At 38.9% G+C, this 26,575-nt stretch overlaps 1 protein-coding gene across 1 annotated transcript in view; it reads left to right on the top strand.

Moving 5' to 3' along the window:
- LOC113114341 (neuroligin-3-like) overlaps positions 1–25,742 on the top strand; it is a 75,214-nt gene extending 49,472 nt beyond the window's left edge. Inside the window, exons 3-4 of the mRNA XM_026281253.1 lie at positions 8,823–9,612; positions 23,420–25,742. Of these exons, the coding sequence (XP_026137038.1) occupies positions 8,823–9,612; positions 23,420–24,272 (1,643 nt within the window). The 3' untranslated portion in view covers positions 24,273–25,742. The remainder of the gene's footprint in view (positions 1–8,822; positions 9,613–23,419) is intronic.
- The last annotated feature ends 833 nt before the right edge of the window (positions 25,743–26,575 follow it).

Here is a 26,575-nt window from a genome sequence, read left to right on the forward strand (position 1 = left end):
TATTGATTTAATGTTAATGTGGGTTAGACGAACAAAGCTAGACAATGGACAATGAAACTTGAGGGCTATGTATATCAAAAAATGGTGTCAAGCAAATGCTCATTAAAAGTTATTTCACCATAAAATGTTAACCATGAATACAACAGAGCAAAAATAAATCTGATTAGTGGACAGACATTTGCTAATTTGCTCAAATCCCTCACTCATTTCTGCATGGTGTGCTATACTAGTTTGCCCACTCATTCATTAATTCGTTATAGTGAATACTGCATAGTGTGCTACAGTATATATGGAATAGTGAGAGATTTCACTGACACTGAAGAGAATATAAACTAATGCTGTTTGATTTGGTTGTGAAAGTCACCTCTGGTGGTCATTGACACACAGCAGCCATGTGTGTTTATTGTTCATTTCGTGGTTGTGAAAGATTCAGTCCTCCTTGGGGTTAGCAAGGGGTAGCTTTTAGTCATGCCTAATCACAGGTAAATCATGGCATCTTGTTCTAGCTCATCTAAACAGCCTTTCCAGTTATTCTTTTGTAGCAGTGGTAACCATTACCCTGCTACACCCCAGTAACCTACTTTGCTTTCAGACAGAAGGTGATGGTTTAATTTAATTAAATACAACATTAAATACTGATTGCATGTATTAACTTCTACACGTGGTGGTTGGAAGAACAGAGCTTCGCCTGCTGAAAAGAATACTAAAACCAACCTAAACCTTTTTATATAGGCTTCAGGCACATTCCAGCTGGTCAGACTGTGAGACTAGTTAGGGGAGCGTGGGTAAGATGAGCCTTTTTTTTTTTTTTTTTTTAAATTATGTGATCCTCAAGATAAGGGAAAATAATGCAGAAGTACAATGAAAGTATCTAAAGTCATATCAGGATGTTTCTTATCATTTATTAAAAATTTCAGAATGTATCTATGTATAAAGGGTTCTAAAAATATGGCTTCTTATAAAAAGGTTTTCCCTTGGCTTACTTTGCCCCAGGTTAAGGGTAAGCTGACCAGAGACAGTGGGTAAGATGCACCATCTGGGTGTAAAAATGACAATCTTGAATCTGATTCAAACCCATGTGAATTTTTTAAACTAACTAAATCACATTTCCCTTTACAAACAGTCATATTTGACTCTTTATAAAGAATAAGCTTCTTTTTTGCACTAAAAATCTTTTATCCGCACTGTTTGTTCACTTCACTGATTTGCATCTGATCTGCCATGTGCCTTGCGCTGCTTTCTTTAACTTTATTTTTAATTTTATTGTCTTTTTTTTACATTCCATTATTGTACACGTATAGTTGTATCTTATATTTTATATTTGATCTAGATTTTTAGGTTCTACTGTTAGCATTATCTGTATGCACCGGGGGTCTGTAATTAACGCAGTAATGCAATTTGGATTCTCTGTATGTATGTACTGTACATGTGGAAGAATTGACTATAAAGCAGACTTGACTTGACTTGATTTATTTTCTTAAAGCTAACTTAAACAATATAAACCAACCAAATGAAGTTTAAATCTTTAATTAATTTCTGAAACAATAAGTTGAACCCCAAAGTTGTAACCTTCCCAAAAACAGACTAAAAAGAGTTTAAGTAAAATTAAATAAAACTGAATAAGATTAATTCAGAGAAGAATTTGGAGCACTTGTACATTGTCCCTGTCAAATAAACTACAAAATAATGTATATATCTGATAAACCAAACCTTAATATCACATAATATCTCATTAGAGTTTTTTATTCAAATGATTTTCACGAGCAACTGTTACATTTTCAATTGTCTTCGTACAATTCACACAATCACAAAGTATCCTTTTCACTACACAAAAACAAGTGTTTCATCTATAAAAAGTCTCATTAACAGTAACAGTCTTTCAAAAAGCTCTTACTATCAAACTTTTCATATGCACGTCTTCTCATTAAGTTTAATACATTTGTGTATTATTTAATCTAACTAATCTTAATGGTTGACCAGTGAATCATTTGATACATCTATAATAAAATACATAGATATAGATTCAATATTTGTGACCCTGGAGCACAAACCCAAACTGTCTCAACCTGTTAACTGTCACCCCATCCCGTATACGGGACGCCTACGTTAACTTCACTATATCACAATTTAATCCTATTCTAATCATGACAAACATTGTTGGAAAGGTCTAAGACTCCTAAATACATATTTTACCTTTCTTGTTAAAAATGATGTAGGGAAAGTAATAGATTAATTTATGGCAAAAGTGCACCTCAAAAACATACATCATAACAGGAGTTATTCGGACCTTTGTAAAAAAAAAAAAAAAAAAAAAAAAAAGTTTTCTTTATTGTCTTTTTCTCTATCACACTTTAGAAATCATCAGAAATGTTATATCACTTGAAAAACTTAAAATCTCAAAATTCATCCTTTGAAACCCATTTTAAAATCAGACATTGCATTCCCATGGAAATGGTACATCAGTGTAATGTTACGAAATTATTTCAGTCATGAATTATAAAAATGTATAATCTATGTTCAAAAATGTGAGTGACAGTTAACAGCCTAATTCGCTGGGGTATATTTTTAAGAATAGCCAAAAATACACTGTATGGGTCGTCTGGCGCCGATACAGGATGGCTGCCTCCGTGACGAGCTCCGCATATGTTTTTGTGTTTTTGTTAGTTTGTCCTGTCTTTAGTTATATTCCTGCCATCAGTTTCACCAGGGAAGAACTGCTGAACATTCGGCAGAACACACCACAGGATATTTTACCGGATTTCAATTATTCAGACGTTTTACTGAACGTTGTTATCGGAGGAGCGGCGGCGCTGATCAAGCGCTTCAGGACGCGCAGACGGGGGAAGCGGGCGGGAGCGCTCGTCAGACTCAGGAAGCCCGGATTTCGAACGCCGTTGCCTAGCATCCATCTGGCAAATCTCCGCTCTCTACCCAACAAAACGGACGAACTCCTTCTGCTTTCTCGGACAAATAAGGATTTCACACACTCTGCTGCTCTGTGTTTCACGGAAACCTGGCTGAATGACACCATACCGGACAACGCGCTCCATCTGCCGGGCTTTCAGCTGTTTAGAGCGGATCGTGACACAGAATCAACGGGGAAATCGCGTGGCGGCGGGACATGCTTTTACATCAATGAACGGTGGTGTACAGATGTAACTGTGTTAAAGAAGACGTGCTGCTCAAATCTCGAAACACTCTTCATTAACTGCAAGCCGTTCTATTCGCCGCGGGAGTTTCACTCGTTCATTCTGGTCAGTGTTTACATCCATCCTCAAGCGCATGTGAGCTCAGCTTTACAGAAACTCGTTGATCAGATCACAGAGACAGAACAACAACACCCGGACTCTGTTTTAATCATTCTCGGGGACTTTAATAAAGCCAATCTGTCCCGTGAACTGCCAAAATACAGACAGCATGTTACTTGTCCCACAAGAGACAGTAATATATTGGATCACTGTTACACCACAATAAAGGATGCATTTCACTCTGTTCCACGAGCAGCTTTGGGACATTCTGATCACCTTCTGGTTCATCTAATACCGTCCTACAGGTAGAAACTAAAATCATCTAAACCTGTATCAAGGACTGTAAAAAGATGGACTAATGAAGCAGAGCAGGATTTACAATCTTGTTTTGACCTCACTGATTGGAGTGTTTTTGAAGCTGCTGCCACCGATCTGGATGGACTCACAGAGACCGTAACATCATATATCAGTTTCTGTGAGGATATGTGTATTCCTACAAAGACTCAACTAATTTACAATAATGACAAACCGTGGTTCACTGCAAAACTCAGACAGCTCCGTCAGGCCAAAGAAGATGCTTACGTGAAGGGGGACAATGTCTTGTATAAACAGGCTAAATACACATTGGAAAAGGAGATCAAAGTGGCAAAGAGGAATTATTCTGAAAAAATAAGGACTCAGTTCACTTCCAACGACTCCGCATCAGTGTGGAAAAGTCTAAAGAAGATCACCAATTACAAGACACCACCCCCCAGCACCGTAGAGAATCAACGACTGGCAGACGATCTGAACGAGTTTTACTGCAGGTTTGAAAGAACACCCATCACCTGCCCTGAACGCCTCCCCACACAACCATTCACACCCTTCACAACTCCTGCAACCAGCCCTGAATGCCTCTCCAAACTACCGTTCACACCATTAACAGCTCCTGCAACCCATCCTGAACACCTCTCCAATCAAGCACTCTCACCATTCTCACCTCCTGCATCCCCCCTCTCCCCCACACCTGCAATTCAGATCAGCGAGGATGCGGTGCGCCAGGTCTTCCGGAAGCAGAAAAGGAAAAAAGCACCAGGCCCAGATTGTGTTACACCAGCCTGTCTGAAATCCTGTGCTGACCAGCTGGCCCCCATCTTCACACAGATCTTCAACAGATCGCTGGAGCTGTGCGAAGTCCCTTCATGCCTCAAACGTTCCACCATCATCCCCATCCCTAAGAAACCCAAAATTACAGGACTAAATGACTACAGGCCTGTGGCTCTAACGTCTGTAGTCATGAAGTCATTTGAAAAACTGGTGCTGGGCCACCTGAAGGACATCACTGGGCCCTTGCTGGATCCTCTTCAGTTTGCCTACAGAGCAAACAGGTCTGTGGACGATGCAGTAAACATTGGACTGCATTATGTTCTGCAACACCTAGACAGACCGGGGACTTATGTGAGGATCCTGTTTGTGGACTTCAGCTCGGCCTTCAACACGATCATCCCAAACCTCCTCCTGCCCAAACTAAATCAGCTCTCCGTGCCCACCTCCGTCTGTCAGTGGATCAACAGCTTCCTGACAGACAGGCAGCAGCTAGTGAGGCTGGGAAAATACACATCCAGCACCCGCACAATCAGCACCGGAGCTCCCCAGGGCTGTGTTCTCTCCCCACTGCTCTTCTCCCTGTACACTAATGATTGCACGTCTAAGGACCCCTCTGTCAAGCTCCTGAAGTTTGCAGATGACACCACACTCATCGGCCTCATTCAGGACGGTGACGAGTCTGCTTACAGACAGGAGGTAAAAGAGCTGGCTGTCTGGTGCAGTCTCAACAACCTGGAGCTTAACACCCTCAAAACAGTGGAGATGATCGTGGACTTCAGGAGAGACCCCCCTACACTCCCCCCACTCACCATCATGAACAGCACTGTGACTGCAGTGGAGTCATTCAGGTTCCTGGGCACCTCTATCTCTCAGGACCTGAAGTGGGACATTCACATTGACTCCATTGTGAAAAAGGCCCAGCAGAGGTTGTACTTTCTCCGCCAGCTGAGGAAGTTAAACCTGCCACAGGAGCTGCTGAAACAGTTCTACTCCACCATCATTGAATCCATCCTCTGCACTTCAGTAACTGTCTGGTTCAGCTCAGCTTCTAAATCTGACCTCAGAAGACTACAGAGGGTAGTCCGGACTGCTGAGCGAATCATCGGTTCAACCCTCCCATCTATTCAAGAACTGTACTTATCCAGAGTGAGAAAAAGGGCTGTCAAAATCACTCTGGACCCCTCACATCCAGCACACTCCCTCTTTGAACTGTTGCCATCTGGTCGACGCTACAGAGCACTGAGCACTAGAACGACCAGACACAGGACCAGTTTCTTCCCTCAGGCAATCCATCTTATGAACAGCTTATAATAACGGCGGACACACTACACTTTATATTTATATACACACACACTTTATTTATCTAACACACATACTTAGTATACACTTAAATTTTGCACACAATATATATGTACATACATAACTTCATTTTGTAATATACTTGCCTACAATTGTCATTTGTATATTGTTATTCACTCTCTACTTATTTGTATTTTTTATTCTTTATTATGTGTTTTATGTTCTGTCGCTGTCATTCTGTTGTACTGCGGAGCTTCTGTCACGAAAACAAATTCCTCGTATGTGTACATACCTGGCAATAAAGCTCATTCTGATTCTGATTCTGATTATAGATTTTTCTTTTATGCCAAGAATCATTGGGATATAAAGTAAAGATCATGATGTTTCATGAACATATTTAGTACATTTACTACTGTAAATATATAAAAACTGAATTTTTGATTAGTAATTTGTATTGCTACAGACTTTATTTGGATAACTTGCCAAATTTGTCAATATTTAGATTTTTTTTAGCAAGGAGACAGATTACATTAAATTAAGCATTTTACATTACATTATGCCGTGTGATACTGTATGTAGAGGCATTACAATGATAGAGACACATTACCACATTGCACATAACCAGAATTAAGTCACCTTATTTTATATTGTGCTTTATAAAATACAGATTATATAAAAGCAGCTTTACAGTGTCAAACAGTTTGTCAATTCTGCAAGAGGACAAACAGTCCTGAAAACATGAAACATTTTTCAGTTAAGGTCAGTTCATTGATGACGATACTGGCAAGGTAACAAAACTCCATCAGTGACAGAAATGGATAAAAAACCTTGGGAGAAACCAGCCTCAGTTTGGGGGTCAGTTCTCCTCTAGCCAGATGAAACCAGGATGGCGTGGTTTAATTCGAGGCTGCAACACAGGTCATACTGAGCAGAGGACTCGTCTGGTTCTCACGGTCTTGTCCTGATAGCCGTCTAGTTGACGAAGTCTTCACATGAGATCTGTCTCCATGGCTCATCTTAACTGCAAGAGTGTGTCTGCCTCCCGAACAACACTATGTAGATTGTTCCAGCATTTGGTCACTAAATAGGAAAAATATCTGCCAGCCGCAGTTGATTTTGATATTCTAGGTATTATTAAATGCCAAGAGCTTTAAGATTGCAGTGGATGTGAAGGAGTATAATGCGATATGAGCTCGCTCAAGTAATGAGAAGCTAATCATTCAGGGCTTTATGAGTAATAAGCAAGATTTTAAAATATATTTGTTGTTCAATAAGGGACCAGTGCAATGTTGACAGGACCAGGCTAATATGGTCATAGTTCCTGGTTCTAGTAAGAACTCTTGCTGCTGCATTTTGAACCAGCTGGAGTTTGTTTATTAAGCGTGCAGAGCAACCACCCTATAAATCATATAATAATAATAATAATAATCTAACCTTGAGGTCATAAATTCATGGATTAACATTTCTGCATTTGACAGAATAATATAATCTTAATTTAGATATATATCTTAAGATGGAAAAAATCAGTTTTACAAATGCTAGAAACGTGGCTTTCTAAGGAAAGATTGTGATCAAATAGCACACCTAGGTTCCTAACTGATGACGAAGAATTAACAGAGCAGCCATCAAGTGTTGACTTTCATCTGAAAACGTCAGCTAGATTATAGATTCAGTCATACGGCACAGTGACAGTGCACTTTGTAGTAAATTCTGTTCAAGCTCAAAACCTTATGGTCATGTCATATCTCCATCACACCTTTTAACAAAATGGATAAATACCTTTACAAACATTATGGATTTTGTGTGAGTTATGCAAGTCAGACAATGTCAGTTTTTTTTGTAACACGACAATTATCGCGTGTAATTATTTCAGCAACCAAGATTATTTGAAACACATTTATCTTTCATTGTTTTCTCTTGAATTAACTTAACTTGTTAAAAGTACTAAATTGAAAGAAGATCCTACTGTTGTGTTTTGGTGATTAAATCAGATGTTATCATTATTCTGAATGTTACAATAATCGTATGTTTTTAAACAATGATTATGTTGATTGAAAACGTTATAATTGTAATAAAAGCATGAGATCAGTTTAAAAAAAAAAGAATGACTAGCTTTGTTACAAGTGTGATCAGTTTGCAAAAAGCTTACCAATTCGGGTTAATATTTATCTTAAGGATTTGAATGTTTTTGTATGTTGCGAATTCACCTGTATGCATCATAAATTTTTTATACCTGGATAAATTTATTTTGATATACTGTAACATCCATTACATCTGTAATGCTAAAGTAAATTGGTACCTTCTACTCCTCCCATGTGTTTCTCCTTTTCAAAGTCTGGCAGAAGTGATGGGTGGTTCCAAAATACATGGTCACATGACAGTAAAAGTATACAGGTGCCAAGATACAGGAGGTGGGTCAACTTACCCCCTGGCCCACTCCTCCCTACTGTAAGACCAGCCAACCAGCTTAAGTTGGTCTAAGCTGTTTCAGCAAAGTAATCAGTTAGTACTAAGCTATCAAGCAAAGCTGTTTGCATTAAGCTTGTATCCTAATATAATCACATACTGAGTAGCTGCTAAATTTGCTTGGAATCTTAATGGTTGACCATTAAAAAAAAAAGTATGAATTATGAAATATGAATGAAATTCAAACACATTACATCAGCTATATTGTCACTTTCATGGGACCTACCAGCGTCAGTTTTGTTGCTTCATTTCCATTCATGACTTCTCTTACATGGACTCAGAACAGTATCCACTGAATCTTCACTCCAGATACTCACCACAAGTTGTACAATACTCTAGATCATCTGGGCACTTTTCATCTACTGTTTTTCAGAACCTATGAATTCGGACATAATTGTACAATTTACTCACACTTGATGATATGGAAATTGTCATATTCGAATACAAACTAAGCGATCAGCTTCCTTAGCTAAAGCTAACATAATAAATGCAAAGAAAGAGAAGTGGTAAATTTGGCCATCTACATCTTTTTTTCATATTATGTGATACATTAAGAAATTAATGTTCATATTTTCATGATAATACTACATCACAGTAAATCAGGTACCGAATAGAACCATTCATTTAATTAAAGTATGCCGAACACATTAAACTCCAAGTCCTGCTTCATATTCATTTATTGCTGCGCTGTTTAAAATGCTTTTTTTTCTCCTCTTGCTGCAGGACTGTTTCATCGTGCCATAATCCAGAGTGGCTCAGCATTGTCTAGCTGGGCTGTCAACTACCAGCCGGTTAAGTACACAAGGCTGCTGGCAGAGAAAGTGGGCTGTAATGTGCTGGACACACTAGACATGGTAGACTGCCTGAGAAAGAAGAGTGCTCGTGAGCTGGTGGAACAAGACATCCAGCCAGCGAGATACCACGTAGCCTTTGGCCCAGTCATTGACGGCGATGTCATTCCCGACGACCCTGAGATCCTGATGGAGCAGGGTGAGTTCCTCAACTATGACATCATGCTGGGTGTCAACCAGGGTGAGGGGCTGCGCTTTGTGGAGAACGTTGTGGACTCTGAAGATGGCGTCTCGGGCAATGATTTCGACTTCTCGGTCTCTGACTTTGTGGACAGTCTTTATGGTTACCCAGAGGGAAAGGATACACTACGAGAAACCATTAAGTTCATGTACACAGACTGGGCAGATAGAGACAACCCTGAGACACGCCGTAAGACTCTGGTGGCGCTTTTTACTGATCATCAGTGGGTGGAGCCCTCAGTGGTGACGGCAGATCTTCACGCCCGGTATGGGTCGCCCACGTACTTCTATGCCTTCTACCACCACTGCCAGAGCCTGATGAAGCCCGCTTGGTCAGATGCGGCCCACGGAGATGAGGTGCCCTACGTCTTTGGCATTCCCATGATTGGCCCGACCGACCTGTTCCCCTGCAACTTCTCCAAAAATGATGTCATGCTCAGTGCTGTTGTCATGACCTACTGGACAAACTTTGCCAAAACTGGGTAAGTGCCTGCCTTACAATATGAAAAGTCTGGGGCATGTGCCATTATGGCATTGTGTGATGCACGGTGGCAACTGATTTTAAATTGACCAATCTAGGCTCTTTTCTCTCTACACAGTGGGAAATATATTAAAGTGTTCGTAACATATAAAGCGTGAAGAGTAGCGGCCCTAGTACTGAGCCTTGAGGTACTCCAGATATGATACATCTTCATTCACTGCTACACACTGATGGCGGTCATATAAGTACGATTTAAACCATGCTAATGCACTTCCATTAATGTCAACAAAGTGTTCAAGTCTATGCAAAAGAATGTTGTGGTCAATTGTGTCAAACGCAGCACTAAGATCCAATAAAACTAATAGAGAGATACACCCACGATCAGATGATAAGAGCAGATCATTTGTAACTCTAAGGAGAGCAGTCTCAGTACTATGATATGGTCTAAATCCTGACTGGAAATCCTCACATATACCATTTTTCTCTAAGAAGGAATATAATTGTGAGGATACCGCCTTTTCTAGAATCTTGGACAGAAAAGGGAGATTCGAGATAGGTGTATAATTAATTAGTTCTTTGGGGTCAAGTTGTGGTTTTTTGAGGCTTAATAACAGCCAGTTTGAAGGTTGTGGGCACGTATCCTAATGACAATGAGGAATTAATAATAGTCAGAAGAGGATCTATGACTTCTGGAAGCACCTCTTTTAGGAGCTTAGATGGTATAGGGTCTAACATACATGTTGTTGGTTTAGATGATTTAACAAGTTTATACAATTCTTCCTCTCCTATAGTAGAGAATGAGTGCAACTGTTCCTCAGGGGGTCTATAGTGCACTGTCTGATGCGATACTGTAGCTGACGGCTGAATCGCACATGAGTCTGCTGAATTTATGAGCACAGCAGTCAATCAGAGGATGTATTCTCTTATCATAAACAACAAAGTAAAGATGTACGTATGATGATAGTAAGTGAACATGAATTGGATGTCTCTGTATGCTGAAAACGACATCTCCCATTGGTCCACTCTCTTTCATAGCATCATCATGCTTCACCTTTGTCCCTGTTTTGAAAAGGTGACCTCTAGCGGCGAAAACTTACATTTGTCAACCTTGATGCATCCAGATTACTGGTAGCCTCAGCACAGAAACCAGGTAACATGAGTAATTAGTGGTGCATTTTATTACAGGATAACTTCTGACATCCCAGACACATTTATAATGTGGTTAATAATTAACTGATAATCCTTTATAATTTGTTATAGTTATTTAAAGGTGCACTATGCAGGATTTCCTCAAAAAATATAAATCCCCCAAAAAAGAATAGACTCACACAAAACTAACTCCTCTCAATAGTCACATGTAATCAGTGAGAAGTATGTGGCGTTTATGTCTACAGAACCATTGTCCTCTGCCTGTATTTATGTTTCTTCTATTATTCTTTCTTTTATTTATTTATTTATTTTTCAATTCTTCTGTTGCTGCTGCAACCATTGATCAGTAGGTGGCTCATCTGTGTCTTGTATCAATGCAAACACAATTCGCTAATCTTTCTATTGCCTTATTGACTGAAAACTGTAAATTGACAAATTACCAGGCATCAGGATTACTTTTTCATGATGACACATAATTATTGTGTGTATAAGTGATCAAGACTGAAGATGGCTAAACTCACTCACAAATTACAGCCAGTCATTTAATTATAATCTGTTTATTAATCATAACTGTTCATTCACACACACATACACACACACACAGATAATGTAATTTATGAATAAAAAACATATGTATATATTTGCAATGCACATCATCATTCAGCTTCTCTGTCTCATGTGATGCTGCTGCTGGTTGGACTGTGTCTTTTCTGGTAACTGATATCATGTCAAGGACAGGGGGTGTGGCTTCTGGCAGTGTTGAGCCCGCCCATCAAGATTGCATGCCAAGTTTGAATGTTTACAAACAGTTAACCAAAACCCTTCATAGTGCACCTTAATGAGTTTAATCTCATGAAGTGATTACCTAATATGGAACCATCTCATTCCTAAATTCACTATTACTTATACTACTTAGTTAATTCTGTTTCTAGATTAGTTACCAGTAGCTGAAGCTGGAATAGCTTAAGGGTTGAATTACTGTTTTGTCCCAAATTTCTAAATTTGGTGAGTTAAATAAATTTGCACCTCCTGCACCTCGCTACATTTTGTGACCATCTACCCATACTCATGTTGCTAAAACTCATTCGATTTTTCCTTTACTGTAGAACTAAATGTTGAAAGCTGCTCTTTTCCATGCAGTGAGAAAACATGTCTGTGAATAGGTTTATTTGTACTTAAAATTCACAGAAATTATTCGCTGACAAGATTGCTGGTAGAGAACTGATACTATAAGGTAACAAGTTGGTAGGATTATCAGACATCGTATTTCTGTCATCCGTGAGTAAAATATTTAGCAGGATACTGATGTTTACAGTATACTGTATGAATTGTGTTTGAGACCACATCCAGAGAGAATTATTAGTGGAACTCATCGCATTTCTGCCCCTCAGTAATATCGATCAAAACCCCTCTCTTCAGTTGATCACTGCAGCCCCAGGTGACCGCATACTCAACAACGAATCCTCCCTCGCTCCCCCTTCTCCTTCCTGCTCAATCCTGCTCTGAGCACAAAGCATTATAGATCTGTATGAGGAGTGCTTGTAATCAGCTCGAACAACACAAATCTAATTTGACAACTGCTCTTACTGAGAAAAACTGATTGGTCATGTTGCTGCTTCTCCACTTTTACCAGTCACAATAAAAATGACACCCCTTGACATTTATAAATCATTCTTTAACTGTTAAGTGCACACTAGGTGTAGCCAAAAATAACATACACTGAGTGGAAATGCTAATGGATGAGTACCGCAGGCTATATTTCTTAAGCTGAATGCTCAAGTCAACAATCTGCAAGCACATCAGAGAACTTTTCAGAACAACATCTGTCCAGAAAATGTCAAATTAGCTCAAGGGCATGCGACATTTGTACGCGAAACCCCCACAGGGTAATGATTTTCTCAGTTAGACTGCCAGATTTTCTCAGTTTCTCAGCAAAAGCATACAAATAAAAAATGAAATTGTTTGGTGAAACAATTTCCTTTCAGGTCTGGATTGACAATAGAAGTTAATAGATTTGAATCGATCCTCTATTTTAACAAACACAATATTGTTTCTTATTAAGTATTTAAATCTTTTAGATGAGTCTGTAAAATTCTAATTCTGTCCATCTTATCATAAAATAACTTAAGCTTATTTCCACTTTCATGTCAAAATGTCATGTATTGCACATATATTTTGACATAAAGACACAAAACCATCATCTATCAAGCTTTAAAAACCCACCGTCCATAAAATAATCACTCACAGTAGCCTCAATCCTGCTGTCCTTTCTGCCATTTTAAAAGCATCCTTTCAGATATACTATCTTTACTATTATATAAAGATTATTTATTACATGACAAACACTGTATCCTCTTGCAGTCATTCATCTAATGGCTTCCAGCTGAACTGGCATTACAGAATCCATTTTAAGCACGACTAATGTGCTGAGATTCTGATATTACTGCCCATAGATTTGCTCCATTTATGTGGCTCTATTGTGAGGAGTGGATTATATAGGATATTGCTTAGCAGTCGGCTTGTACAGAGCAAAGGATTAGATGCCAGGATAATGAACCTCTCAATCACATAAAGTACACAAATCATCACTTCCATCTTAACCAGCAAACTCTGGTTTAGTTCTGATGCATGCTAGGGATACAGCCACTAATGTGCACTACAGCATTCCGAGTGTTCTTACAGCTTCTCCATGTGATGACCTAGATAGCACTCCCTAGCATCTCTCTAAATTGGACACTTGTACCTGATTCCAAATAAATATGGGAACTGGAGTCAAATAGGTGGACATTATATTAAGCTTGTGCCACTTAATGTCAACAGCATGTTTCATTCCCCAAAGTGAAATTCTTATTTCCGCTTCATGGTGCTTATAAGCCATGCCACCCCAATCCCACCCCCCCCCCCCACACACACACACACACAGCTTGAATACAGCATTAAAACAACCATTAACTGTGAAATCGGGGTAGAAAGGCATGTTTGAAAAAAAAAAAAGTGGCTAAATGAAGTGACAAAGTAACAGTGTTTCCTATTTAGATGCCAAGCTTGAGTATGAGGCTAATAGATATTATATTGTATTATATAGCGAATATTAATATTATTACAAATATTAAAACCAGTGTATTGAAAGTTATTATTTAAAATAATAAATAGCTGATGTAAAAACTGAAAAATAAATACAAAATTTGTATAATTATTAACAGAACTATCAGGTAATAAAAATACATTTTAAAAACAATAATAATAATAACAATAATAGTAACTTATTACTAGATCCTACTTATTAACTAGATCCTGAGAAATCCTGAGAAAAACTTATTACAGTCACATTTTAAGCCACATCAACAGCATACATCCACATCAATAAAAAGCATAAATGTCTTCTATTTGAAGTGGGTTTTATAAACAGGTGTTGGGACTGACAGTTCTCATAATGTGAAGAATCTGTGTAAATTTTTTAAGAATTTCTTTAAGCGTTATGAAATATTTCTTACTCCTAAATGGACATCGTAACTGTCTCTGAGACAATTATTAAAAACCATTCATCTCTGAAATTAATGAAAGAATAATGGTAAAATGCTGCCAAGTGTAGGACTGTTAAATTGACTTCAAATCTCAAAGGGATTTTAGACAGGATTTTTTCTCAGCTTGTTATTAATAGTAGAAGTGTAATGCATTAGCACCCTAATTAATTTATCAAGTGTTAACCAGTGTTAACCATTAGTCCTGCAGAAAAACAAATGCATACAAGAACCTTCTTCTCACTTGACAACATATGTTGTGAATATAACTATGGATCTGTGAGACTAAAGAAAGACCCTCACTACAGTCTTCATAGAATGATAACCTTTGTTCCTCCTTCTCTCAATACCTTATGTAAACATAGTCATGCCTATGACCTATGTGAGGAAAATGGTTAATATTCAACCACATCCAGTACCTAATTTGTAAACTGGGGCTTAAATACTCTTGGTAAAAATGCAGGATTAGGCCAAGCAACACTCCCGTGCCATCTGCCTTCCACCGCAAACAATCTCCACTAACAGAGAGAGAGCACAGAGCTCTCCAGAGATACAGAGAAAATCCATTTAGAGGGACATATTTCAAATCTGTTTTCACAATAGGCCCATTCATTCATTGACCCTTCAAGAAATGCTGAAATAGCCAAGGTATATCAAAGGTATGTACTGGCTGCTTTGCCTTGATCCAGTTGAAACTGTAAAAAAAGACAAGTGGCTCATAACTGGGTCCACCTCAGTGTTCACACACCAGTTTGAAAAATAATTTCCACCTTAGAGAGTAATTGGCCCGAATAGATGGGACTCTAGCATTGAGGGACAGACTCCACAGAGAACATACCCATAAGTGCAGAGCAGTCAGGTTTGGATGCCAAGTCTGTCTGTTTATCTGTGACAGAAGATCCGCTCGAGTTGGCAGCTGCCTTGGGCAGCCCTTTATCAATTGAATCAGTTTGGGAGCCATGGCCTTCCTGGCCAGCGTGGAGCCACCATCAGCACAGAGTAAGGACCCATCCTCTGAATGACTTGAGGAATCAACAGAAAAGTGGGAAAAGCATACAACAATCATGTTGGCCATTCTTGGGATTTTGAGAACACCTGAGCCAGAGCAGTCCTGCTGTACTATAAAGTACCATTCCTGACCATGAGTTGTTTCCCAGGGTGCATAAGAAATGGAACACTCAGGTCTGTCCAACATTTGTGGATGAAAGACATGATCAGGCATTACTGGAAATTGCATCAGTCTGCTCCTTATGGCAAATCTGAGCCAGCCATATCTGCCTGCGACATAAGACAGCTGATGACGTAACCTCACATCACGTGTCTGTTGTGAATGTGCTACCAAAGCCGAATCAATTAACATTTTGGAATCTTGATCTTCCACACACATTGTTTTATTTAAGGCCGCCAGGAAAATAGCTAAGGTGTGACCCAAAGGAGCCGCACGTCCAGCAGCATAAATAGTGAGAAATCAGCTCAGTGAGAAAATAGTGAGAAATTAGCACACTCCTTGCCAGGGCAGCATGGATTAGCCAAGAAGTGCCTGGTTATCGCCTGCTTGGGAAGAAGAGGTCATCTATGAAGGTGAAGAACAGGTGAAGAAATGCTGTCCTGGCTGGGGGAAGAGATGATCAGAAAAAGAAATGATGAGCCTCAAATCTGTCCATTCTCTGAGATAAGCTCTAAAGAGTTAGTCAGGATCTTAAGATTCTTAAGCTTTTTGTGCTTTCTACATATGTGCTTTCTGTTGGTGGAGCAATGGTTGGTTTATCCACACACTTATGACATGCTGGTTTGAAATTGTAGTTGTACTCACCTAAATGTTTGCAAGCCCCCTTATGATCATGACCACCTAAAGAGCATTCTCTCCTTCTACCATGCTCAGCCACCATGCTGTGAATCCAGTCCACATGACAGAGTTGTTCCTCCCTGGGCAGGACAGGGCCCAGGAGCAGTACTGCGTCTCTCTGCATTAGAGAACAGATGATTGGCTGTGGATCTTGTTTGACTTGCATGTCTCTGGCGGGCCTGGCTGCTGCTAGGGAAAGCATGCTCTCACAATATTTCAGACCTTTTTTGAATGCATGCAGGCCCTCATGGCATTGCAGCGGTGGGACTTGACCCCACACCTCCAAAGAGACTGGAGCCTAAATCCAGCGCCTTAGACCACTCTCATAAGCTGCACTGCAAGGATTATTATCCATATCCTCTGTCAGGTGGGCAATCCAAGACATGAGGGGCACCTCGATGTCCATCACGGGGATCCATTGCAGATTAACAAAACCAGCAGCTGTGAGATGGCATGGTCGCAATTGCAACTGCAGTAAATTATAGATATCTGAAAGAGAACATAATTCCAAAAACGTGTATCTTATCATACTAGATAGCTACAAAACAATGCAATAATGCCATATAATCACCACAATTCACAGGGACACAAGGCACCTGCACCACTTAAGTGATGAAATGAACTGTGTATAATCATTTTAATACTTTTTTCCTACCTGTACCTGGTCTCTGAGGCGAGAAAGGTAAGAGAATGAGCTGGAAGTTCATCACGCTTTTATAGTTTGTAAAGCTCCGCCTCCAGGGTCATGGGCGTGACTTTGTTTACATAAGGTCTTGAAAGAAGGCGGATAGAAAGTTAACATTCTATTAAGACCGCAGTGATGGTCAGAGTGAGGTCGAAACCGATCTTGAATTGCTGGTGCATATCGCCTTTGTTCAGGCTACAACTGGACTACGAATGCTGCCGTGTGGATTTCTACAGAGATCGTAGTGCTAGCATTTGATGGACAGGAGCTGTTTCCTCTATATTCTTCTACTGTGTCATTCAGCCTCCAGTCAAACAGCCCATGCTGTGCTGAGCCAGACACATTGCTGAGCAGAATACTGTTGTCCTTTTCCTTTTGTCCTCCTATTTTCTCTGCCTCCCCCTTCAAGCTTTCTTGTTACAAAAATACAAACCAATCTCAGAAATGCTGAGGCCTGCTGGGATAAATTCCGATATTTCTGTTTGAGAAACCCATGTTTTTTAATGATGCTGTCCCTTGTGGATACATTGGCAAGTTCACCCACAGAATAAAACATAATTAATCAGTAATCAATAAGCCATGATTAATAAATAAGAGTTGGCTCTGGACGTGCCATGTTGACTGTAATCACTCAATGATTTGACATGCCTTGCATTTTGTGTTTTATTGATGCCTTTCTATCGACATCCCGTCTTATTGAAATTCTGTTGCCTGTACTTTATCTGAATGGCAAGCAGATGCTCATTTACTCGACTGTCTTGTCATATCTGCCTCATGATTGTGAAAACAAAAATAATAATTTCAAAGCTGCATCTTAATGAGTGGTTTCCCTCACCGCTATACACCAATACGGAAACAGTCTCTTGAAATTCAGTTGACCCTGCACCCAAGGCTAAGCCTATCACTTTCTCTGTCTTTGAGCTAAATTGCTTCCCGCATCCGCTTGTTGTGTCGTTCCTAGACTACAGCAGCGAGTGCAATCGAGAATAAAAAGGTATTGTGCGTATTTTGTTTAACAGTCTAACTGCCTTCTCAATTATGTCTAGCACTTGTTGCTGTAGGAAATATGTTGGCAATGTTGGCAGGTTTGCTTTGGAGAAAATAAAGGAGGATCCATGAAGAGGCTATGCAGCATGTCGAATGTTATGAGTTGAAGCATCTTCTGAGGAGAGCTGACAGATCAGTTCTATACAGGAGTCAGAACATATGTTGACCATCACTCACCTTACCCATCCGATCAATAGCAGTCATAATGAAGAGGGCACAGGGGCCAGTGTCCTGCAGCTACCTGTATTACTTCAAAATCATTGCTTTCTTTTTGGCTCACTGACGGAGAATCTCCCTGACAGTGATGTAGAGATGTTCTAATATATTTCAAGATCTTTTTTGTGCAATATGGTTCAGTGGTTATTGGTTATTTGTGCATAATTTTATAACAAATTAACATTTTAAAAACTTTTGATTGCCCATGTAAAATCTAAATACCATCATCTATTCACATTCCTAACCCTAAGTATGAATAATAATAGTAGCCTTATCAAGCACCTCTAATTGTCTTTTATCTTGTTCTGCGAGGAACTGAGAAAGTATTGTGGCCAGCCATTGAATATCAGAACTTTTAAAACCGCAGTTTAAACTTCCTGGGCTGACGTGGGCTCTGTCATGCTGTTTTATGTTATATATTCTATCTACTGACCTTGAGAAAAGCAAACACAGATAAGAAAAACTCTAAATGTAACACTGCATCTTTCAAAAGGGAAGCCAGTTGTGTGTGGACCTTGAAATTCACCGTAAAATGAAAAACCACACAAAGCAGTGCACACTTCCTCCTGTAGCCTATTTATAAATAATCCCTGATAGAAAACTTTAAAATTAAAAGTGCATGCACTACCTTGAGTTAGAATCAGTGCTATTCAGTTGAAGATGGAGTTTTCATGGAAATACGTGACCCTGACCAAAGTACGCTAAGACACTGAAGTGGAAACAGAAGCTTTTATGATGCCCCTTTGGATTTGGTGTCTCAGCATCCTCAGACATCCAAGTGCTGTTTTGTTTTTTACATTCATTTATCTTTTTCTTTCTTTCTTTCTTTCTTTCTTTCTTTCCTTATTTTTTTCTCTTAGTTTCTCCTTGTACTGTATGTCTGTAAAGGTAAGTTTTTCAATTGGCTTTTTGCTATGGCTTACTGGCTGAAGTCAATAGTCACATCCAAATTTTCTATGATATTTTAGTCATATGTCTATCTGTGAAAATACACACACACACACACACACACACACACACACACACACATATATATATATATATATATATATATATATATATATATATATATATATATATATATATATATATATATATTTTTTTTTTTTTTTTTTTTTTTTTTTTTTTTTTTACGATTTATTGTTCATCAAGTGAAAATGATAAGCACTGATCACCAGCACACCTCTCATCAAAGAAAAAAAAAAAGTATAAGGGGCACAAAAGTTTAATACTAGCTAAGTGGTTTAGAAGTACAAGCAATTAGCCTTAGCAAGCACCACTAAGGTAAAAAAAAAAATAATAATTAAATGACCATTAACAATTGAATTTTGTCCAGACTTAATTTTCTACTAGGATTCTAGAATATTGCACTGCTGCTGTCGGATTCTTTGATGAAAATATCGTCAGACAGGATGGCGTTTAGGAAGTCCAACCTAGTTTGAGAGTAGTTTCCTCTCAGGGACTGAGATCTGAACGAGTGGCACTGATAGAGGCTGAAGTGCGGCTTCACTGGGCAAGCCAAAGTGGCCTTACCCATAGAAACATTTGAGCGGTTTAGGAGCCGATTTGAGTACAGAACCCCAACAGCTGATTCATGCCCTCCGTTTGCACATACACTTCCACAATTGTGAGTTAGTGGAATGAATTTGGCACCAGCTCAGTCACTGGGGAGGGAAAACGCTTTTTATACATTATTGATATTGGTATGGTTACCTACTGTAATAAAGACATTGGACTTGCAGTTTTCTAATCCTTGAGAAGAAGTTTATATAAAATATGTTATATAATATATTATTATTATTATTATTATTATTATTATTATTGATATAATTTGTATTATTATTATTATTATTACTATTATTATTATACCAGGTAGTTGTCAAGGCAATGTTTCTCATTTTCATTTATTTTAACTTGATGTACTAAAAATATTATTATTATTATTATTATTATTATTATTAACAATAATTTAAATGAAAATGAAAACAAATTCTAAATATAAATAAACACTATAATAGCATCTCAGTGATAATAAAATAGCATCGGTCCAAAGGCTAACAAATCCGAAATGACAAAACATCCAGTAACATAACCAAAACATGAGCTCAGTATACACAGCCATTACTGCAGGAAAAATGAGACTTGGCCAACATTGAATGACTCAGACTGCCTCATATCAGAGCCCCTCCCCTAGAGGGAGCCTTCAAGGTTAACAAAAAGAAGCATAACACTGCAGTACACTGGCAAGGAGACAAGAAACCTTAGACAAGAGGCATTTTTTAATGGATGTCAATGAAGAAGTGTTTTCAATACACTAAATGAACTGCTTTTGTGAGGAAACAACTCACAATCGACAGCCTGTTGGCTAATCTTCAGTGTTTACTATTCCTTCTTTTTTGGTGTTTGTCCCTAATGTTGAAAATCACATTTCTAAGCTGTAACACCTATGTTTTTTTAAATGCAATTCCAATTTATATGAGAATGCATGCATGTCCAAATCACAAATGGTGCTGTAAGGGTTACTCACTTAAAGACAATCCTTTTAATACAAAACCTGATCCACTAGTTATAATATTATTCATCTTCATTTACAACAACACATTAAATCTCGAGCTAAACCCTCACGTGTGAAACACCCACAGATCAACAGCCTCTGAAGACACATCTAAAGCATCACCACTGACCGTCTAATCAGCAGTCAGTAGCATTGAAAACCTAGCCACAAACACAAATATGCTGTGTCATGCAAGTCGGTTGATTGACCATTAAGAGACCGTGTGGTGATATTGAGATACTAGCGTTTCTTATTAAGTGAGAATGCTGCAGGTACACCGACTGCCACTCACACGCCACGCAGCAAGAATTTCTTATATACGCTGCACCGCTGCGGCTTCATTGATGTCCTGTTCTCTGGCATGTTGCAACGTGGCAGATCAATATGACCTTACCTCTGCTGCCTGCTTCTTTGAAACTTAATTACTGATATTCAGCTACAAAGTCATCATGGTCCGGCTGCCAATATTCATTGGGGATCATTACCAGCCTAATAAAACCGGTTATTTATCGGCTTCTGAGCTGACATTCAACCTATCTCCATTTGCTTCTCTGCTCTGCACAGACAAGGCAAAAAAAACATGTGACTTGTCTTTAAACTAGCTCTCTTTTACTGTCCTTTTAGATGTACTTGATTTTCTGCATAGATGTCAGCACTGACAAGTGGCTCTCCGACTGTTGTAAATGACACGACTTTATAATACAAATTAGATTTAAAAAAAAAACTATTTATTGTTTTATGTCTTCTTTCTGATCTATTTTTCTATATAGCTTTGTGCATATGCAATGCATGATGTGAAGCTGCACTGACATGTCAATTGGTGCACACACCACAATTTAATTCTGTGCGAGAGAAGCGATCAACAAAAAGAGCCAGAAATTATTCTGTTTACGATAAGCGTGTGATTGAGCATCAAAATGCTCAGTTTCATGAGGACATGCACAACATTTCAAACATGATTTCAATAATATAACCACTTTGACAGACCATTCATAGACAGAAATGCTTTTATCAAATTTTCAAGACGAAATAAATATTAATGCGTTTGAATTGAATTTGCATAATAACACATAGAATTACAGTGTCATCCTTTCTGAATGCTGTTATTATAGTATTATATGCATTTTCTGATAGGAAAATGGTGCTTGGCTTAAAATCAGTATAAATCACTTTTTCTTGTCACTTTTCATCCACTGTGAATTACAGAGGGTTAATAGGGATTGTCCCTACAATTTGGAATTTAATGACTTGTTCGAGAGAACGTTTTCTCCAATGATTCTGAGCATTTCTGATTAAATTATTCATTTATTTATTTCAATCAGAGATCAGTTACTAGTGGAGCTAAAATACAACAAGTAGATGTGTTATTATTTATATGCCATATGTTCATACAGACAATAAATCAATATTGGCCACCTTGCTATGCCATTTGTGAGCTTGTAATGTCATTTGGAGAAACAGTGACCCCTGGAGGCTAAAGGGTAATACAACACACACACAAGGGCCCGTTGCCAGCATCCCCCCTTTAGCGTTTAGATTAATATGGTCCACTTTCTATCAGCACACTCGCTGTTAATGCAATCTGCACTGCTTTCCCAAAGCAATTAACGGAATGGATGCACTGCTGTTGTTTTATCAAAAACAAGTTGCATCCTGAAGCACATCTCAGCTGTTGATTAATTCATTTGTGTTTCACTTTAAAAGCCTCTGGCCCATCTCTTTTTTATACCGAATGAGCTGAGGATGCGTGAAGCCCAGCAGGCAGAGGTGCTTAGAGATATGAGCTGTAACGTAATGTCACACAGGGGAGAAATAGAAAATTATGATTTGGAAGAAGTGCCTGGCATCTTTATACAAGAAGATGAAGCAAGACAGATAGTAGTGTAGTGATGATGAGGCTTTGTCAAATTGTTTTGTTGATTGGCGCAAACTCCAGGGATTGATATAAGAAAGGGTGCTAGCTGGTTGTGTTTTTATGCGTGTTGAGACTGACCAAAAATGAAGGTAGGGTTACACTGGAAAGAAAACAATGGCAGGGTTGAGAAGAAAGAATCACAGAGATCTCCCTGCTGAATATCGTAAAGTGTGATAATGATAATAGTAAGTAGTCATTTAGCAGAAGCCTTTATCCAGCACAAATAGAGTGTGTGTCCGATCCTGCTCCTGCAGGGCCAATGCAATGCTCTGCTGAGTTTAGCTCCACCCTGCCTTAAAACACTTCAGTAATCCCAAACTTGATTAACTAAACTCTGCAGGATAGTGGCACGTTGCGAACAGGATTGGACACCCTTGCCTTAGAGTATCCAGAGGTTGAGGGGTCTTGAAGAGCACAGCAATGCTGAATTTAATGGTAATGAACCAGTACCCCAGGAGTTGAATTTAACAGTCCTGCTTGAAGATGTCCTGTCATTTACGAAACACAGAAGATGTTGTGCAGCTTCTCTTTTTCATACAGTAAACACATTATTTTCAAAAACTCATTTTGGTTTAAAAAATGGTGAGAAAACCATGTCATGAAACCAGTATCGTGAATCGTATCGCATCCTGATTGGAGTGAATTATTACATCCCCACTGTGTGCTTTCACTCAGAAAAAGCAGCATAAATTTTCATCAAAACAACTTATTTAGTATCCATCAAATTACGCAGGCTTGGAACAACATGATTGTGAATAAATAATGAAAGAATTTTCACTTTTGAGTGAAGTGTTGCTTGAACTTCTAGCAATAACACTCTACATGAATCAACTTCTCAGCTTAGTTTATTCATCTTTCTTCTGTTTGTTTTGCAGAGATCCCAACAAACCAGTGCCTCAGGATACCAAGTTCATCCACACTAAAGCCAATCGCTTCGAAGAGGTAGCCTGGTCCAAATACAATCCTCAAGACCAGCTGTACCTGCACATCGGCCTCAAGCCACGAGTCCGGGATCACTACCGCGCCACTAAAGTGGCGTTCTGGAAGCACCTGGTCCCTCATCTGTACAACCTTCACGACATGTTCCACTACACCTCCACCACCACCAAAGTGCCACCACCCGAGACCACTCAGAACTCCCTGTCCACCAAACGTCCCAACGGCAAAGTCTGGCCGTTCAACACCAAGCGGCCTCCGATGTCTCCAGCGTACAACAGCGAGAGCGGGAAGGAGCAGTGGAACGGAGAAGAGGAACCAGGCCCTCTGGTGGTGGAGAACCCACGGGATTACTCCACCGAGCTGAGCGTAACCATCGCAGTGGGAGCTTCTCTGCTGTTCCTCAATGTTCTGGCGTTCGCCGCTCTCTACTACCGCAAGGATAAGCGCCGACAGGAGCAGCACCCACAACCCACCTCGCCACGGTCCACCACCACCAATGATGTGAACCGGCACGCCCCTGAAGAAGAGATCATGTCCCTGCAGGTCAACCAGACGCACCACGAGTGCGACGCAGGGCCGCCCGGTGACCCGTTACGGCTCGCTTCACTTCCCGACTACGGGCTGTCTCTGCGGCGCTCGCCTGATGATATCCCACTCATGACGCCCAACACCATAACCATGATTCCCAACTCGCTAGTGGGCATGCCCAACCTACATCCCTACAACACCTTCACAGCGGGCTTCAACTCCACCGGCCTGCCACACTCCCACTCCACCACGCGTGTATAGCTTTTATGGCCATCCGACAAAGAGAGGGAAAGTCTTCGGTTCTCATGAAAACATTGAAGTGAAAGGAAGGGGGTTCAGGACGATGACGGAAACAAGAATAGACTTTTGCAAAAAGCAGTGACAAGTTCTTTCCAGATGTCAAGTTGTGCAAACCTGCCAAAACAGAACTGCTCTCTTTCCTTTGAAAAGGGATGAGCGTTTAGAGCAGTATTTTTTCTAATCATCGTTTAAAAAATAATGCCTTTTTATGCAGAATCGGGCAAATCACTTTTTTCTTGAATAAATAACAAAAAAACAAAGGAAAGTGCATTTTATTTCCCTTTACAGTCTTTTGTGGGAAACATGTTTCAAAACAGTGGCCTCTAAGGTGACATCTGCATAATATTGTTTGCTTTGCTTTTCAATTTCTTTTCAATGCCTTATAAAAAGCTGTTTTTTTTTTCTTCTTAATTTGACGATCTTTCCCTGAGATGTGTTTGTGTGGAACGTAGGGATCTGACTTGAGACAAACGACAAATATGGACACGGCTGGATTGAAATGGTAACTGCAACTCGTTTTCCAGTTGCATAACCACACGTGGTGTTTTAACCGTTTTTTTCTTGGTTCCACTGAAAATCTTTAGTTTGAAACTTTTTCATCGGACAAGACTGCAGATAAAGACTTTTAAAGTTACTGTAATTGTTTTGTTTAAAGAAAAGTGCATCTTTTACAACAAAAATTAGCTATGGCTCCTGCGTCAGAGCACTGTTTGACTGGTGTGTGTGTGTGTGTGTGTGTGTGAGAGAGGTTCTGAGTATAAAAGTGAGTATTTGAGTTGAGTGTGTGTGTGTGTGTTTGATTGCCTTTGCCATGTTTTCGGTTAAATATTTGTGTGATGGGATGTGGGGGGTTATTTACCACTACGTTGATTTTGTTCACCATAAGTAGTGTTTCAGCTGCGTCTATTGTCATCTGTCTTTGCGAAATATAACTTTTTGTTATTTTTAAAAAGTGACATGTCTAATTTTGCTTAAGAATTACAAAATAAATCTATTATTTTACATGCAAGAGAAAACAATAGCTTAAGATTGAACTGAACTAACTGAAATGATTCCATTGACTTTGTAAGCGTTTCTCTCGACTGGAGACAGTGGCCTCTTAACACTGAAGAACCTGACTTCAGTGTAGACCTGTGTTTCTTTAAATATATATAAATATGGGCATACATACATATATGTATAGGGCTTTTATGAAGATTATGCTCCCATTGACCTGAAAGTGTAAATGACCATTATTATCAATTATTAGGCTGAAAGCACCAATATTCAAAGGGCAGAGCATTTGGTCCTCTACAGCATAATCTGAGGTCACAACAAGTGTCTTTGTAATAGCTCTATATGTATATTTATGTATAAATATATTTAATATTTATTTATGTATACCAGATGTATACATGCTGATTGTGCCATGTGCCAAATTAAACCATAAATCTGGAGAAGAAAATGGTTTTCATAAAACTTTTTACACATATATATACATCATTTAGATTTTTAAACAACTCTATCACAGTTAAATGAATATTTCCTATCTGATTTATGTTTCTTAATATATTAAGGGTTTTAATAAAATTATGGGTGGAATTCAGAGTAATATGCTAAATCGGGCATCTGTAACGTTGAGTCATTTTACAGTACGATTAGCACAGAAAACAAATATGAATATCCTTACATCATGGAATGTAACAAAAATAAATAACAATTTGATTTCATGTGGAGGGGTGCCCAGGGATATACCAATACATAAAAAATATTTATAATACTATTATATATGTTTTGGTATATACTTTTTGTATATAAGTGTACTTTTAAAAATGATGTGAAATCAGCACTCTTCACAATATCTCAAACCCCCTCCATCCCAAGCACAAAGGTACAGCATTTATCTACAATTCTGACCTTAAAACTCACATTACATTGAACTGTCTTTTAAATCAATGTCTTTTCTTCACCTAACAGGTTCTCTGTAGATGTCCAAGGTTAAACCTGGTTCACTGCTGTTCGATATTTGGCTGTATTAGGCCTAAAAACCTAAGTGAGAATATCAATGCAAATTTTAAAAACTCTATTTCACAATGAGCTTTTTTTTTAGCTGTAATGAAGAATAAATCCCATGCTTCTGCCTCTGTGGTTAAAAGGCTCTTGAAACTAACTTGACTCATCAGCAGATGAGAGTATTTATTACTCATGTGGGTGTTTAAAGATGTTTTGATGGCAGCTGTTTAATCACTCATATCAGCTTTTGATCCCAGATTGACTGAAGTAAT

The sequence above is a fragment of the Carassius auratus genome, chromosome 14, assembly GCF_003368295.1.
Source record: "Carassius auratus strain Wakin chromosome 14, ASM336829v1, whole genome shotgun sequence".
Lineage (NCBI taxonomy): Eukaryota > Metazoa > Chordata > Actinopteri > Cypriniformes > Cyprinidae > Carassius > Carassius auratus.